This window comes from Chenopodium quinoa, unplaced genomic scaffold (assembly GCF_001683475.1).
Source record: "Chenopodium quinoa cultivar QQ74 unplaced genomic scaffold, ASM168347v1, whole genome shotgun sequence".
NCBI classification, from domain to species: domain Eukaryota; kingdom Viridiplantae; phylum Streptophyta; class Magnoliopsida; order Caryophyllales; family Amaranthaceae; genus Chenopodium; species Chenopodium quinoa.
This window is the reverse complement of record NW_018743054.1, coordinates 28,336-46,370: the sequence shown is the minus strand read 5'-3', so window position 1 is coordinate 46,370 and position 18,035 is coordinate 28,336. Positions and strand designations below refer to the sequence as shown.

The 18,035-nt window shown below is 34.5% G+C and overlaps 3 protein-coding genes across 4 annotated transcripts; 2 read left to right on the top strand and 1 right to left on the bottom strand.

The window, feature by feature from the left end:
* Nucleotides 1-500: 500 nt before the first annotated feature.
* LOC110731069 (glutathione S-transferase T3-like) lies at nucleotides 501-1,552 on the top strand. Its single transcript, XM_021910918.1, has 2 exons — nucleotides 501-999; nucleotides 1,083-1,552. The coding sequence occupies exons 1-2, from the start codon at nucleotides 501-503 to the stop codon at nucleotides 1,550-1,552; spliced, it is 969 nt and encodes a 322-aa protein (XP_021766610.1).
* An 887-nt stretch (nucleotides 1,553-2,439) lies between these two features.
* Nucleotides 2,440-3,495, top strand: LOC110731068. Its single transcript, XM_021910917.1, has one exon. The coding sequence runs from the start codon at nucleotides 2,440-2,442 to the stop codon at nucleotides 3,493-3,495; it is 1,056 nt and encodes a 351-aa protein (XP_021766609.1).
* Nucleotides 3,496-4,489: 994 nt separating this feature from the next.
* On the bottom strand, nucleotides 4,490-13,046 carry LOC110731078 (WD repeat-containing protein DWA2-like). Of its 2 annotated transcripts, XM_021910923.1 has the most exons (7): nucleotides 12,330-13,046; nucleotides 11,729-12,030; nucleotides 10,573-10,684; nucleotides 9,648-9,747; nucleotides 6,644-6,771; nucleotides 5,236-5,398; nucleotides 4,490-5,143 (listed from the first exon to the last, which is right to left on the bottom strand). In XM_021910923.1, the coding sequence occupies exons 2-6, from the start codon at nucleotides 11,832-11,834 to the stop codon at nucleotides 5,383-5,385; spliced, it is 462 nt and encodes a 153-aa protein (XP_021766615.1). In that variant the 5' UTR covers nucleotides 11,835-12,030; nucleotides 12,330-13,046; the 3' UTR covers nucleotides 4,490-5,143; nucleotides 5,236-5,382. The 2 variants fall into 2 exon arrangements, 1 of the variants encoding a protein (XP_021766615.1); XR_002513255.1 differs by lacking the exon at nucleotides 11,729-12,030.
* Nucleotides 13,047-18,035: the final 4,989 nt, after the last annotated feature.

Here is an 18,035-nt window from a genome sequence, read left to right as displayed (position 1 = left end):
TAAAGTGTTTCAATTATTGGTTAATTTTTTTTTCTAATAATATATACATTTAGTTATGTATTATAATTATTATATGTGTGATTTGAGAAAAAAAAAATTGTAGGCCATATAATGTAATTGCGTTATGTAATTTAACAAAGTTGTTGATATTTTCTCCATACATTACTAAATTTGTAGTTAATAAAGTGTTGCAATTATTAGTTTATTTTTTTTTTCTAATAATATATAAATTTAGTTATGTATTATAATTATTATATGTGTGATTTTTTTACTTAAAAATAATATTGATGGACATGTAATGTAATTGCATTATGTAATTGAAGAAAGTTGTTGATATTTTTTTGGATTTGTTGTCATTTTAATTTGTAAAAATATTTATATTTTGTTTTTTGATGCAGAATCTTTTAATGGATCCAAACAACCCAAATTTCTGACAACAATTTTCGGGTTTTAGTGATGATTTCCTTACTAATCCCGAGTTTCAATTGTTCTTGCAAAGAATGGGCAATACGTCTTTGCAACCACCTCCACAATATCAGACACCCACTCAGTTTCCCCTACGAAACCATGCTAATGAAGATCGTACACCTGAAACTGAACATGATAGCAACACACAATTCGATGAGAGCGAAGAGGAAAGCGTACTAGAGACGCCGCAGTATCCTCCACCAGTTCCCACACTAAAATTCAACGAGGTTGCTGCACGAGCGACTCGAATTTGGTCTGTTGCGGAAGATGAAGCTCTGATTGGGCTGTACTTGCAGATCAGTGAGAATGCTATTAAAGGTACGAGCCAGAAAGCAACTTCCCTTTGGCGCGATGTACACGCAGCATATCAAATGGCTCATGCGGAGAAGCCGCATATACTTCCGCCAAGACCTATGAAGAGTCTGACATCGCACTGGAGAAGGTTGGCAGCAGACACACTACAATGGATATCTTGCTATGATGAAGCGGGTAGACTTCCGGAGGGAGGGAGTGGTTACAACGAAACTGACCGTATAAAAAGTGCGTCGAAGCTTTTTCATCTCGCCCAAGGTCGCAATTTCGCTTTCCTCACACGGTTGAAATGCTTAATAAAGATCCAAAGTGGAGGCCAAAGCTGAGATGGTCCTTGTCAAAGAAGGAAAGAAAAGTTGTTTGTGATGTTGAGGAGCAAGGTAGTGCTGGAAGTGGGAAGAGGTCCAGAGATGATGGAGGGGATGAAACCCCTACGGATGGTTTTTCATCTGGAGGAATACAACGACCTAAAGGTGTGAAGAAAGCAAAGGCCAAGCGTAAAGGGAAAGAAGTAGCTTCAGACAGTGGTTCGTCTGAGCTTAGCGAACGAATGAAGGAATTCGCAACAATTCGCGAGAGGGAGGCCATTCTGAAGGAAGAGCGGATCAAAATTGAAAGGGACAAGGAACAGAGGAAAAGGGAGGAACTTGACATTCATAAGATGAAAACCTGGTTTGATATGGTGCAAGCTATGAAGAATTCGCCTACGCCACTCACTCCTGAAGAAGAGTCGTACAAGAATTTTTTACTGGGTAAATTACAGGGCTTTTAAGCATGTTTGGTTGTAGTAGGTGTACGCTTTTATTAGTTAAGTTTTTAATTATGCGCAATGTAGTCTTTTATGTTTAACTTGTATTAGTGGTGTGTTTAATTTCAATGTCATATGTAAACTTGTATTCTGATTTTCCAATATTGAATGACAAGTTGTTTAACAAGTTGATTTCAGTTGTCATTGTAAACTTTTTCCAATATGTAAACTTTTTTTCTGATTTCACTTTAACTTCGGGTCATTCATAGCAACATAATTGCAATAACTCTTTATCATTGAGTAGTCACATTTTTGTCATTGTGTGGTCACATGTTTCTGAATTCACTTTGTCAGTATGCTTTAACTTTAGGTCATTCATACCGACATAATTGCAATAAGTCTTTGTCATGGTTTAGTCACATTTTTCTGAATTCACTTTGTCAAGATTTGTCATTGTCAACTAGCATAGTATACCTATTCTGTGGCTGAAAATTTGATTGCTTTAGTTGGTGTGGTCATTCAGATTTGTAACCACATATTCATTTGATTTATTTGCTATATATAGTAGGCATGGCACATATCCACAACCACACCAATTCAGAAAATTACAATATTAATACATGATGTATTCCAGACCATCATCAAGTTCAAGTTCAAGTTCATCTTCTTCCAATAATGAAGAATATGATCAACTCGTTGATGAACTCTTCACATACCAACCCCCATCTTTCCTCATGCCCCAAACACAATCCCAACGTACTTAAAAAACACGTAGAGGGGGTACGAACAGAAGAGATAGGGAAATGGGACATGCCAGGCTGTTTAATGATTATTTTTCCGATAATCCTGTGTACAACACCACCCAATTTAGAAGAAGATTTCGTATGCAATGACCTTTGTTTTTACGTATAATGAACAAGGTCGTTGAAGGTGATGTTTACTTCCAGCAGCGTAGGGATGCAACTGGAAAGTTAGGCTTATCACCTCTGCAAAAATGTACAGCCACGATACGAATGTTAGCCTATGGCATGGCTGCAGACGTTGTTGATGAATACGTTCGAATCAGTCAGTCAACCGCTCGAGTTTCCCTACAACGTTTTTGTGCCGGGGTCATTGACCAGTTCGGAACCGAGTACATGCGAAACCCTACAACTGATGAATTGGCCTGGATACTGCATCAAAATGAACTGCATGGTTTTCCAGGCATGATAGGCAGCATTGATTGCATGCATTGGGAATGGAAGAACTGTCCAACAGCTTGGAAAGCGCAGTACGCCAGTAGGAACAAGAAAGCAACGCTAATACTGGAAGCCGTTGCGGATCAGGATTTATGGATATGGCATTCCTTCTTTGGTATTCCCGGATCTTGTAATGATCTTAATGTGTTGTATTGTTCACCAGTGTTCGATGAGGTTCTGCATGGTCGAGCTCCTCCGGTAAATTTTACGGTTAACGGCCATGAATACAACATGGCTTATTACTTAGCCGACAGCATTTATCCGAAGTGGGCAACTTTTGTTCAGGGTATCACATTCCCTCAACTTGCCAAAGATAAAATGTTCGCTGACCACCAGGCTGCCGCTCGAAAGGACGTTGGAAGAGCTTTCGGTGTTTTGCAAGCTCGATTTGCAATTATACGAAAACCGTCGCTGGCGTACGATGAGGACATACTGCGGGACATAATGAAAGCATGCATCATTATGCACAACATGATTGTTGAAGATGAGCGTCACAACTACACTCGAGCCGAAGTTCTAAGAGCCTTCTATGAAGAAGATCAACAAGAATCAACACCAGCATCAACATCTACAACGCCACCGTTTGAATTCAACGTAGGCCAACCTACCAACTTTGATTTCAACGCATTTCTACAGCGAAAAGCTTCCCTCCGTGACAGAGAAATTCATCTATCTCTAAAACGTGATTTAGTCGAACATATTTGGCAACGATACGGGCCACGTAATTAGGGAGAAATTAACACGACTTAAATAAAGCCAAGTACTACGGCGTAGCTACTTTTCCATACGCAGTCGAGTTATTTTTTAGTTGTTGTGTTTATTTTATTTCCGACGCAATTAATTACGCATGACGTTGCAAATGTAATTGGTTTCTAGTATTGTACCGCTTTTAAAATAAATAAAAACATTTAACAAATTTTGAGCTTTTTTTTACAATTTTTTTATATAACGTACTTAATTTTACGACAAATTTTAACGATAAAAAAGACAAAAATAAAAAAAATAAGTTACACAAATTTTAACTAGTTTTTATTTATTTGGAGTAACATTGTTAAAATATAAATGAAATAAATAAATAAAGAAGTGTTTTGTAGGAGAGAGAAAGTAATGGTGGGGTATTGAAAAAGTAAGAGAGAGAGAGTGGTGGGTGGGCATTTTTTTTGCTCACCATTGGGAGAGAAAATGTGAAAAAAATTTGTCCATGAGCAAAACTGATTTGTTGAGAGAGAAAGTGGGTAGAGAGAGAGTGGGTGAGCATTTTTTTTGCTCACCATTGAGAGTGGTCTCAGTATTATCTATGAACTCTTGTGGCGTTTGCCTTACTCTGAGCTATTATGTTATTATATTTATATTAAAAAATGCAGTTTTAACTCCATGCACTTGGTTTTGTCTGGTTTTCTTTGAGTTTACACTTTACAGGGCCTTCATAATGGTAGCATCCTAGCTTGTTGGCTCAACTATTGTCAATTGAAAGATTTTTCTGACGGTTTATTCTTAGTGTTGATCATTGGAAATGCTTAGATAACAATTGTGAATTTTATATAGTTTGCTTGCCCACCATCACCATGTGTCCTTTGTTGAGTAAGATGTGTATTCTGAAGCCTGGTGTATCTTGCTCAAGTGTTACGCCTAAATGTACTACAGTGTTGGATTTTTTGAGGCATGGTCAGGAATGATAAGAGTTATATAATATTGTCATGGCTGGTACCTTAATAAACTTATATAGTGATGAATTACATATCCTACCAGAAGTGCATCATAGGGCAAATTGGGAATTTTGGTTGCTCTGTTTGATAGCATGTTAAAACGTCACTTATGTTGAAACGTTTTTAAAGGGAATACAGCTTCAATGGATAGTATGCTACTGTTATCGACCTGAAATAACCAATCTTTGAGCTTTCTTGTATCGCCTTCTAATCCAACTATATGAGTATGATCATAGATGGGAGAACTCCATCTCAGTGGTCCATCTTCTTGTGCATTACCATGTAGAGACTGAGAAAGCGGCGCAAAAAAAGATGAGATTATTTCTGATGCTAGTAATATTTTCACTAATTTCCCCCAGCCTCTTTCCCATTTGGTATTTGGATGGAACCTTTATAGGGGAAAATCCATAAAGAAGTTTTCCTGAGCTATCTGACAAAAGCTGGCGATCTGCAAGTATTTCTTCAACTTCATAGACAAGCTCTTGCAAATCAGCTAGAGTGCATTTCAGAACCTCGTTTTTCCTTTTGAGCCTCTCTGCGTCCTTGAAGAAGCTTTTCATGTATTGGAGATCGGTTTGTACCTTCTGAAACTGATCCCTGTAACCAGTAGAACATTACCTTCCTTGACAAAGACTTTGAAGAGTCTTTCCAAACATACATTCACTTCTCTCCTGATTAAACAACAATGGCATTTCAGAATTGCAAGTCACAGAACGAAAAGAGAAAAGTGTGACATAATAAAAGAGCTCGCTGCTTGGATTACCTTGCTCTTGAGTAGCACAAGCCTGCTCACTTAAATCATTCATGATAACTTCAGGCTGTTGGAATGTAGATGGGTGACCTTAAGCAGTAGCATCTCGCTCATCATGCTGCGATTGCAAGTCTTCCGCAGATGCAACAAAACCTGGCTCTAGGAGGTTCCTTGCCTTAAAACAACAGTTAAGAACACAATGAGTGGCAGATTTCATGTTACAATCCAAGATGACATGAAAAATAACATCCTTTTTAGATCTGCAAACTTTATTTTATTTTGGGGTGGGAAAAGCCAAAAAAGGAATGGAACTTAATACTAGTATTGGAACATTTTAAACTGAGAATCCATCATACAATATCAGAGAACAAAGAGGTCGTTTGGTTTACAATAATTCTACAGGAGATCCAGCTTCCTAAGGCGTATGTGTTTGGTTAACAAAGACACATCAAGAAAAGATCAAGAAAAGTTCTAACTTCTCCACAAAATTGGGGAGGTTGGTTAACTAGTCCTTCATTCTAGGTAAATAAATCCCGCTGCCAACTAAACAGCTCACTAATTATTGCAATATCTTGAGAGGTGTAAGCTCCTCCTATGTCACCAAGCCACCACTCAAATTCCTAAATCTAAAAGGACCTACAATTAATAATCCACTCACCAGACTAATATCAACTATTCAAGCATCGAAATCCAAAAAAGATGTTCAAGCGTTTAGACTACATCTTCGCACTCAAATGACATCTCATGCACAACCATGAAGTCCAAATAAAAAAAATGCAAGAAATACTCGAACAATGGTCTTGGGAACTATCCAAATCTCAGCTGATCAAATTCAATTTATCAGAGCAAAAGTTAGCTTGTCAGCAGATCAATTTGTATACACAGATTCGCACAACTTACCACTAATCTGAAATCTTAAGGCATTCAAACATACATATAACAGATATCCATCTCATAACAATGATGAAAATTATAAATCATCATTAAATTTTCACAAATTAATACTGATCATAAGAAATGCTTGCAAATTAAGTACAAAACCAGGACGTTACTTAACAAACAAATTTAACTTCGCAAAACCACTCAATTTTAATGCAAAATCCCTCCATATATCAGGTCATTATATGTCCAATCCAAAGGCTCAACATTATAACTATCAAGAAGTGTTAGATGCCACAATTAAAACAATAAAGGGATCAAATAATTGACTTAATGGAGAGAATTACACATATACAAGTAAACAAATCAGTATCAAATAATCCCGAAAAATGAATCCTTCAGGCTTCAGTATTGTCTGCTGGAAGGTATTTACTCACTCCAGTCCAAAACAAGTGTCCATGTACTACCTGTTCTAATTTCGAGACAAACATATGACAAAGGGGAGAAAATATCAACGGTGAGAGTAAGTATCATAACATACTTCATTGTCCGTAAATCCCAGAGCTGGATTGCTGATTCACTAGTTAATGTAACAGAATTCACATCATGAGGATCCCATGCTCCACCAGCTAGGTAATGAAGCACACCACCTGATTCCTGTGACTGTACCTAGAACACACAGGAACATTCAAATAAAGAATCAGATGATGTTGAATTGAAAGCAGGCACATTTGCTTGAGATATACCACATTATAAAGACATAAATACGAATTGATTAGCAAAAATGAAGCCCAATGCAGACAAAGATACGGGTATGGTAGACTCATTAACCTTTTGGCTTTTGCAGCCTCTGTAACCGTAAATATGTCAAACTCACAAGCATTTTCTTTCCCCTTGTGCATTTTCAATTTTTACAACAAATCAACAATTATCCAAAATGGATGCCATGTGTGAAGGGGTTGTCAAGGTCACTGAGTAGTTTTTTATTCCACCTAGCACATAGTGGTAATCCTATTTACAATGATCCTAAAGAATTAAATTTATCAGAGAAAACGTGATAACATTGTTTATTTGGGAAAAGGAGCAAATAAGGGTAAATACTATAAAGACATAGACAATACAAGCAGATTTATACAAGTAATTGCAGCATTTGTTGTACTAAATGTAGGTCAAAGTTATAGTTAAAAAAAAAAAAAAAAAAGTAGGTCAAAGTTATGCTCTAAAGTTACTCAAATTTTATATCTGTTCGGGGAATCAGACACATATGTGTTAATAAGATTTGATCACCTAGAGAAAAAGTGACAGATAAGGATTTTCTTTATATGTGAAGTAACTATTTAATATATAAGTGGAGGAAAATTTAAGGATGATATGATGCTGAAGACAAACAATGTTGCAAAATTTGAAAAGTCATTTAGATACCAGAATGGATTGGATATAGTCCCTGATAGCTATAGTTGCTGACTGAGAAAACATAGTGGGAAAACTCAAGAAGTGGAATGAAGTAATGACCAAGTTTGGAACCCCTTTTGACTAAAAGCAGAACCATAGAAATATAGGATGCCTACATCATTTTGGACCTAAATTATAATTTTCATAATAGAGTTGAAACAAACACTCGGACAAATATCTGTGTCCAGTACTTGTACCCGAGTGGCCGAGTCTGAGTAATATAGTATGTAACAGTTTTATCTTCATATACAATTTAAATACAAATCTCAACTGAGTTAGGAGTAAGAGCAAGGCCGTGTTCTTATTAGAAAATTAATGAATTTTCTTGAATTTGTTTTTTTAACAAAGATTTGAATATCTTAGACTACTTTGACTTTCTAAGAAAATGTTTTCTTCTTAAACTGTTTCAGAAACCCTTGGACTCAGTTTCAAAGATCATAATATCATAATTATGGTGTGGTATCCTGTTAAGTAGTTCTATTTTTGGATTATGAACCAAGGGCTGATTGATGTCACTCACTGTTATAATTTAGAATTTGTTTAGGACATTGAATTTGTGCCTAGAATCTGTCCTGTTACAAACAAAATTGAGAGCTGAGACAAGTTCAGTTAGACAAAATAATTAACTGGAAGATTTTGTGTTCTATTGTCCTTTTATTGCCCCTTCTTTAAGTAAATCCATGAAGGTAACAAGATATACTGCTCATAAACACAGTTGTGAAGTATTAGGATATTTATACGTAGTATTTCATATCTTTTTGAGTTTTCATGCACTGTCCTTGAGTTACAAAGACTAACAATCTCGTGATTATCAATCAAACAGACAACTAACAGGCTCTCTTTACTTTTGGGCTGCAAATTTAGCAGGGCCAAAATAGGGGCCGTTTGCGTCTTGGTGCTGTGCATGGTTTGAGACTATAGGTCTTATTGCTGGCATAGGTACTCAGGTAAGTAAACTACTCTGAAACCTAAAAGCTTCACTCATCAAAAGAATTAGTTCAAGACCTCAGATCAAGCTGTTTTCATGGTTGTTTTGCAGGCTTATGCAGGAACAGAAGTTCTGCAGAGCATTATATTGCTGTGCACTGGAACAAACAAATATGGAGGATACTTTGCCCCAAAATGGTTGTTTTTATGCATTTATAGTTGTGAACCCGTCACCAAGTGAATAAATATGGATTAATTATCTCAAGCTTAGAAAGAGACATCTTTCATTAAACTGGTAACTCGTTTAAGGTCCTTTATCATTAGGCTAGTTCATGGTCTTGATAAATAGACCAGCTCTCCATATTCACCACTTACTCCTATTTTGTCCATTCTTTGATCATTTTTAGGCTTCATCATAATTAGTGCATATTGGGAAGATTAGTGAAACACTTAGAAAAGTTTATTACAAATGATAAAAGTAATATTAGACCATATGTCCATAATAGAAAAGCATAGAGGAAGGTGGTTTAGTATTATCTTACAATTGTAAGCTGATAGAAATAAATTTGCACCAAGGACAATTTAAAGAAACATCAGCAAATGCTGTAGGAAGCAGGAGCACTTTCACACCTCAAACAGACGAATTATAAAAGTCCTAAAATCTGAAGAGCTCAGCTTTTAAAAAATTCAACACAAGTAGCTAAGTCACTTCTCCAGGCAATGTAAGACGAAGCTCAGAGGAAATGGGAAACTGCCACAATCTTTCTGTTATATACAGGTACAGCTCAATTATGAAGTAGGGCATACAAAAATTATATCAAGGACATTCTAGATTTATGCTTGTTGCAAATACTACATCACAACTTTATACTTCTCAACTATTTTTCATTGCAAATTACCTCAATTTCTAAATAACTAAGTTGAGAGACCAAAAGAAGTAAGAATTTCATATTTCAAAATTTCCAGTCCACGACCTTTACCTCAGAAAATAGGACCCACAAAGTGAAAACAATATATACCCTTCTCTCCTCTCCTATTAATCATGTCCATCAAAGTGGGAAGGGGCCATTGTGGGCTTAGCTTTTTCATAAACATATACATCTCCAATTTTAGGGACCCAAAGTTTTTTCATGAAACCGAATTTCACTGAGAGAGGATCCAAATACCTGAGCGGTCTTCTTTGAAGAATCCAAACTCCACAAGAACAGATTCTGCTCATCAATGCTAATTAATTTATCATGCCTTCCTATAGGCCACCAAAGAACACTGCAGAATAGACACATTAAGTAACTATAACATTCAAGAATGCAAAAACTGATAAGTAAATGTTTTTGATTAGTCAGCAAACTACTGCAGACGGCCACATGCCAGACAGTATAAGTATAATGTCTAACAAAATCCGGGAAAATTTTACAGTAAAAATTAAGGACCTGATCAGAAACAGAAAGAAGGGGAAACAAGCAATTGAAGGATCCAATCCAGATAGCAGAGCACCACACAAAACAAGGAGACCAGTCTCCTCTTGTGCTTGAAGTAAATGGGCTGATTGTCAAATGCAAGAGAGTAATGGATATTGAATACTGCTTGTTCTAAACTCCCCCTCAATACTTCTTAATACAATAACCAATGCCAATCGTTTGCGCTTCAGCCTAACATTAACCTATCAGTCAGTCTCTAACACTCCGAATTCCAAAACTTAGCCATAAATCTCCAAACCTGAGAGAAAATCCTAATATTCTTAAATGAGAAAGCAATGGCATGAGCATCTTTTATGCATCAGTAAATGGCATAGTTCCTACTTTCTCAAATTCTTATTTCATCTTTCCTTTCTTCAACTCGATAACTAATCTTTAATGACAGACAGAGAATCATAAAGTTACACTTGGAGGTGATAGCATAGCTAAAATTTAAAAGGGATCACCCATGTACAGAGTAGAAGGAAAGGATCAGATAAGTCTCAGCACCAAAATTCACATGTAATGTAAAAATGGTAACTAAAAAAGTAAAGTCAACATGATGACTAAGATCCCTGACTGAGTACGAAGCAAACAAATCAGAACATTCTCCAAAAATGTATAACTGAAAGCTCACCATTTAATTTTACTACTGTGTGCATCAAGAGCAGCAATCCTTTCCAACTGAGGCGAATTTAACTGGCCATACAATTCAGGAATCTGCCATATGGCTGCTCCATATGATTCACCTTTATATAAATGGGAAAAATGGTAAGTAACTAGATGGAAAATTTAGAAGGAAAAAGTAATTTTAGTAACTTGGTCGCGGGTATTTGTTATAATCATTAGCGAGAAGAATCCAATTCTCTCCACCATTAAAATTTAGAAGCCGAATAATGCAATCTTACGGAGTATATTACATAAATTACATATGCTCTGGGACAGAAGGACATGTTATTATGAGGTTCATGTTTGAAGAAGATTTCAATCAAGCGGAATCTCTCATCATTAAGGCTTATTATTTAAAGTTTTTCTGGTCTCCTTGGTTTGGTTCGTGGTTTGAATCTTCTATTGTACCACAGCATGAGAGAACCTTAGATAATGGTGAATAAACAAATATGTGCATGGAATAAATATATGAGCGTAGATAGTAGATAAACCAAACAGATTCAGTTGTCATAGTTTGGTTCGAAAAATTGGAGCTGTCTTGCTGATGGATAATGCAGGTATGCATTAAACAGGCAACATTATCATTACAACGTACCTTAGATGAACAAAAACGTGTTTGACTAATTGACTCGATGCATTCCACTTTCTTTTTTTTTTTTTTTTTTTTTTTTTTTTTTTTTTTTTTTTTTTTTTTTTTTGACGGGTGATCTTAACACTTTGAAACTGGAAATTTGAATTATATCAGAAACTTTTTTAGATAAGATGTAATCATTCAGGAGGATGCTTATATCTGGTTTTGTAAGTATGCCCCAATACATTCCTAGGAAACACCTTGTAATTTCTCCGCAATAAAAGAATATCTTGACACAAATGGTATTCCTTTTCCCTCTCTTCACCGGCCCACATTAAACGACATTTCAAGTTCTGAATTCAGATAAAAATGAAAATACACATGAACCAAGTGAAAAAATAGTTTCGACAAATAACAATCATCAACAATCACATTCCAATATATCGACCAAATGTGCACAAAGACATCAAGTAAAGTAGCATTTTCTACAAGTCCAACTACTATCAAATAAATCGAAACGCAAAGAAAGCAGTAAAAATAATCAATGAATTACCATTGAAAAAGACGGTAGAGAAGATACGCTGATCAAAAGGACAAGAACCCGGAAAACCAGAAATGCGCCAAAAGTTCGAATCCTTTTTAAAATATATCAATATCATCCAAACATTAGGGTATCAGATTCCCAACATAGAGCTGATTATTTGTATGGTCACCCAAATGATCACTAGTGTACAATCATTATAACTCTAAACAAAGTGTAGTTTCCATCATATTCCCGGGTTTCGTTCTCATTGTTTCTGAGTGCCTGTGCTTCACCCGAAAGGATGATTCAGGCTGTCCCCTAGCTTTCTTTCCCTATCAATACGAAAAGAGCCTAAATAATACTTGTAATAGCCACTACATAATGCAATCTAATGCAGCACACTTTAAACAGAAAGAAATCAAAAACAAGAAATGCCCATGTATTAAACTCATCCAAAATTCAAATAGTTAGCAACAGAAATACATAAAAAAAATCCACAATTCAACAAATTTATCAATCTAAACACCAAATTTTCATAGAAACTACACATTACTAATTAAAATTAGATATACCCAAAAAAATGCAAACTAAAACAGCATTTAAAAATCAAAATAAAAAATTAAAAAATTACCTGACCAAAATCAACCTGGCAAAATCAATAAAAAAGATTAACTGGGCACCGCTCTTTGTCAGCAACTACAAGGCACAACTGCTTGCATTAACAAAACTATCCCCTCTGCCAAAAATAAGTATTCACACTGTCCAAACCCCCCTATAATTAGGGATTCACCGATGCACATTTTTTCCGAACATCTCAAAATAGTAAATGTGAGTGTTGATTCCAAAGAATTCAGATTTTCAGACAAAGGGGTATTTTTTTTATCTCTAACACTTCAAATTGCAAGATGCACATAATTTCAAGTACTTGAGAGAGTTAGAGTCATTATGTAGCATAATTGTCTACTCTCAGCAGCATAATTACATGCAACAAGAAAGAAAGGAATATATGAAGGCCCCATCTCAATCAGGTGACTGTAGCATCCATATCATCCTCAGAGTAGTGAAATCAATTATCTCCAATGAAAGGAAATAAACATCATAGCATTTGATCGGTGGGAAAAACCTCCTCAGGTTCTAATTTAAGCAATATCAATCTGCATTCTGCAACTGCCGCAGGGCAGTGGAAAAGTTGGATTAAGAGTTTATGGTCTTCATGCAAACATGGGGCTAAACAAAAATGTTAAACACTCCCCCAAATTTTAGGGGCCCCGAATTTAGTATATATCTTAAATAGTTTCATTGAGTTACAAGAAAATGAAATTGGAGCATTGATGAAGAGTTTGGTGTATTACAATGAGGTCTTGAGTTCAACTCTTTACTAACTAGTAACTACACTTTTTTTTAAGCATGACAGCTAGCCATCCATTAAACGTGGGACCAAAACTGCTCTTTTATTCCATTTTTCTGCCTCAATTTTCGCATATTTCATTAACATCAAATTAATTTCCAATTTTTTTTGGATGATGCTATAAGTAACCCTAAAGGGTATATATATACATTAAATACACTTTTCAAAATTGTACTCCTTTTTGAGCTGATTTCGCAGGTATTAAGAAAGTTAAATAAATATTGTTGCAAATTGGTGGGTATTTTAATGCAAATGGGATTATCATTTTTGGACTAAAATTTGGCCATAAGGGTCAAACTTTTGGGTACGCAGGGAGTATAAAATTAGGAATTCATTACAAAAACACACGTAAATTACTGTCATTAGTGTTTATATTTTTATGATTTCCTAACTTGATACGATTTTCTAGTGTGTATTTAATGCTTATATGTAATCATAAGGGGTATAGCATTTTTTTTTTTAATCCCCCAAAATAAATTTCATTTACCATTGTCATCTAATTTATTTCCAAAATCAACACTTAAATCTTTAATTTTTATAATGTAACAAAGTTTTTGTTTAATAAAAATTTGTTATTTAATTCACATACTCTCATGTTATTTTTTAATCACAATGTTGAAATTCATGCTTAACAACACATATTATAAAATCACAAAAAATTTGTCAACGTATACACCTTTTAATTACCATTTTTGCAAACAACTACCTTTTACTTTAAAGTTTGCGAACAACTACCTTATGTTGAGTTTTTGTTTTGGTACCACTACAATTTGACGGATTCCGTCAAAGTTTCCGTTAGTGAGACCCCATTCAACGATTTCAAACAAAATTAACACTAATTACATAGACTAGACCCCATTAAAACCTATTGTAAGCACCTTAATGCTATATCTAGTTAATTTAAACCCCATATTAATGCTAAATTTTGTTAATTTAACTCAAACACATGAAGTTTATAATTTACCTTGAATGCCAACCCTAATATTTAGCAAAACCATTAAACTCTCACCAAAAATTGAATTTTTGCCAAAATTTAGAGAATTCGAAACCTTAATTACAATGAAGATCATGAATCTTTCATTTTTGATTTGCCTAATTCACACCCAAATTCTGACGGAATACGTTAACTGGTAGTGGTACCAAAATAAAAACTCAATATAAGGTAGTTATTCACAAATTCTAAAATAAAAGGTAGTTATTCGCAAAAGTGGTAACTTAAAAGGTAGTTGTTGACAAAAAATCCTAAAATTACAAAAGCAGAGGAGTATTAAACGAGGGCCCCATTTTAAGAAATTGCACATGGCCCGATTGTTGTGGCGACGACATTGTAGCCCCATCACCGCTATCAATATTCAATTCCCCTCAATAAATTCTATAAATAATTATTTGGGTTGACCCGACCCCGAAACTTTGGGTTAGGTTGAACATTTCTCAACCCGTGACCGAAAGTGATCCAACCCGAAATGACTCGTGACCTAACCCAACCGACTCAATTGACATGTCTCTTTGTGATAGTTTTGTGAATAGACCTGCATGAGAGTAATGACAAGCCTACTATATCTACCAAGACAAAATAAGATTAAGAGGATTCCACAATATTTTAATTTTTTTATCGATGTAGCCATGTGTGTTGCATTTTGTTGTTCTTGCCGAGGGGTCGGTGTACATATATGTATGTTTGTGCTAGACTTTGCAATTGAAAATTTTGCAATAGCCGCCTTTTGAAAAATGACTACCATAAGCCTTATTATCAAAGAGAAGAACATGACCGGTCATATATAAAGCAAACAAGGCATTTTAATTTAAAAAGGATTGGCGCCAAGAGTTGTAATCGTCTAGTGGTTACGTTATTGGAGTTTCTAAGGTAAAACCGTACTAATTTTGTCTATAAATAGATGTGGATGAGAAAGAGAACAAGAGGAGCAAATCAATCGACAAAATCATTTCATTTTCTTTAAGCTTTCTTCTTAGCTTCCTTAGATTTCTCTTGGCTTAGTAGTCAAGCGATAGTTTAGTTTAGTTCTTAGCATGTATTGAAGATCAATTGTCCCTTCCAATTGCATGAACATGGAGGTAACCTCTCCTTCAACTTGTACAATTGTAGCCCTGATTTTATCTTTGAATTAATGGAAAACATTTACATATTTTGTCATATGTTTATCTACTCATTTCTTTAGCAATCTAACTTGTTTAAATTCTTTGGCAATCTGATACCATGTACAAAACCAAATTTAGAGAAAGAAATAGAGGGAGAAAGAAGAAGAAAGTAGATTGTAGAAAATGAAGTCAGTGTATCATTAATTTAGTGTGAGGTATTCATACATGGCAAGGGCGTAGTCCGGATTTAAAAGTTAGTGGGGCCAAGACTATTGTTTTCGAGGGCAAAAATGTCTTTCGTGTTAGCATTGACAATAAATTTTTTTTCTATACAAAAATTCAAAATTCATCATTTTACCTTAACACTAAAATAAATCACAAGACAAATACGAAGTACTTGGCAGTAAAAGTTATTAACTACTCTAAATCAATAACAATTAATAAAAATAAGGAGAAACATAAACTAGCAATATGTAACATTTAAATTTTAGAAAGTTACGTGTTTTTTTGAATGTATGTCACAACAACATATAAAGGCAAACTCTACTCTAAATCATTAACAATTAACAAAAATAAGTAGAAACATAAACTAGCAATAATGGAAATTAGATCTTAGAAAGTACATTTTTGTTAAATGTATGTCAAACATCATGCACATGGAAAATCATGATGATCATCAATTAATAAAAGGAAAATCGGCTTAAAATAATACTAATTATCAACGATGTGTGCAAAATAATACGAACTCAATTATTTGCAATTAGCGGTACCACCTTTTGTACTATATGTGTAAAATAGTACGTCTGTCATCGGAAAAGAATTGCAAGGAATATTGAGTCTATATTTATTGTTATTTTTTTGTTATTAATTTTCTGTTTTATTTTCAAAATACATACTCCTTCCGTCCCACGATACATGAGACGTTGGACATTTTTCACTATTCATGCATTAGCTTTGTCCATAATTTTTTACTAACATTAGATAGGTATTAAAATATAAAGTTTCATAATATAATTTTTAAAATAATTTTCATTAATATTTAATCATATAAAATAAAGTTAACCTAGTGCATTGGCATGTGTGCAATGTTGACTGTATCATGTATTCTGGGACAAAGGGAGTATTATGTTAACAATTTCCCTTACAGTAAAATCCAAATTAATAATGCCCCACCCCTTTGTTAGGCATTTTTTTTTGTTTTTTTTATTGTCAATATGTATTTAAATATTTTTTTTTTAAAAAAATACCTGTAATAATTTCTACTACCACATAATAGTAAATATGGTATTTAAATGCATTATTATTTTGATATAATTAGTTTCAAAAATTGTTTTAAAATCCAAAAATTTCCCCACATTATTTTGGTTGGTTAATGTAGGAAAATTTTAGATTTTTAAAACATTTTTTGAAAATTATTATATCAACATAATAATGCTTTTAAATACCCTATTTACTATTGTGTGATAGTATAAATTACTACAAGTATTTAAAAAAATATCTAAATACATATTGGCAATTCAAAAAAAAAAAGCCTAACAAAGGGATGCGACAGTATTAATTTGGATTATAAAGGAAATTGTTACATAATATATATATTGAAAAGAAAACAGAAAATTAATAAAAAATAAATAAAATAATAATAAATATAGACAGAATTTTCCTCGAAATACTTAATCAGTGACTAGCTTACCATTTTGCACTTATAGTCCAAAAGGTAGTACCGCTAATAGCAAATAGTTAAGTTCGTATTATTTTACACACAACGTTGATAGTTGGATATTACTTTAAGCCAAGGTGAGTGAGTTAGAAGAAATCGAACATGCGACCAAGTGTGGTATCATGCCTACCTTTTTACCACTAAAGCAAGACCATTTATGTGATACAAGTCTTCACTTAATAATACATATACAATAAATCTACAGGGGACAAATTAAAAAAATTATTGGCCGCGGGGCTAGGCTACAGGGGTCGTGATCCTACTAGCCTCGCTTGTAGCTCCGCCCCTAATACATGGTGCCAATCAATCAATCAAAGCCTTAATCCCATAAGTGGGGTCGGCTACATGAACCAAATTTGATTATTCCGTGTAATTAGGGACAAAGATCCTCCTCCTCCATCCCTTACGATCCAATGCCTCATCCTCATGCAAATCCATATACTTCATACCCTTCCTAACTCTTTCTAACCAAGTCATTTTCGGTCTCTTTCTCCCTCGTTTAACCCCTCCGTGGTCCCACTCTTCGTACCGGTGCACCCTCGGGTCGCCGTCTTACACGTCCAAACCAATGCATACGATTTTCCCTTAGTTTGTCTGTAAATTTTGAGTAATTTTTTAATACACATAATTATATGTGTTTATTATGTATAATATGATATTTACGTAGTTACACGTAATTTGTTAGGGCTGGCAAACAGGTCGGGTCGGGTAGGGTTCAGGTTGACCTATTTACATAAATGGGTCAACACTTCCCAACCTGAACCCGACCTAGTTTTATACGGGTTGACCTGAACCCGACCTGATTTGACTTTTTTTTTTCCAGAATTTAACCTTATATTGTTTAACCTGGTAATTCGTGAAACCTTTTGTATAATTTTATTCAATCAATAATTAACACAAATAATTAGACATAATTACATTTCCAACCAAAATAATAGTACAATCCTTGTGGTATTGCAAATATGGCTCAAGTCTAAGTAGACTTTCTTCTTTAAATTATCTTAACTAGATCTATGTTCATTAGACCTATTCAATGAGTTAGGGGCCCATTTAAAGCTCTGACCCATCCCTTTTATAAAAAGGTTTTATCCATCAATATTTAAATGGACCGGGCT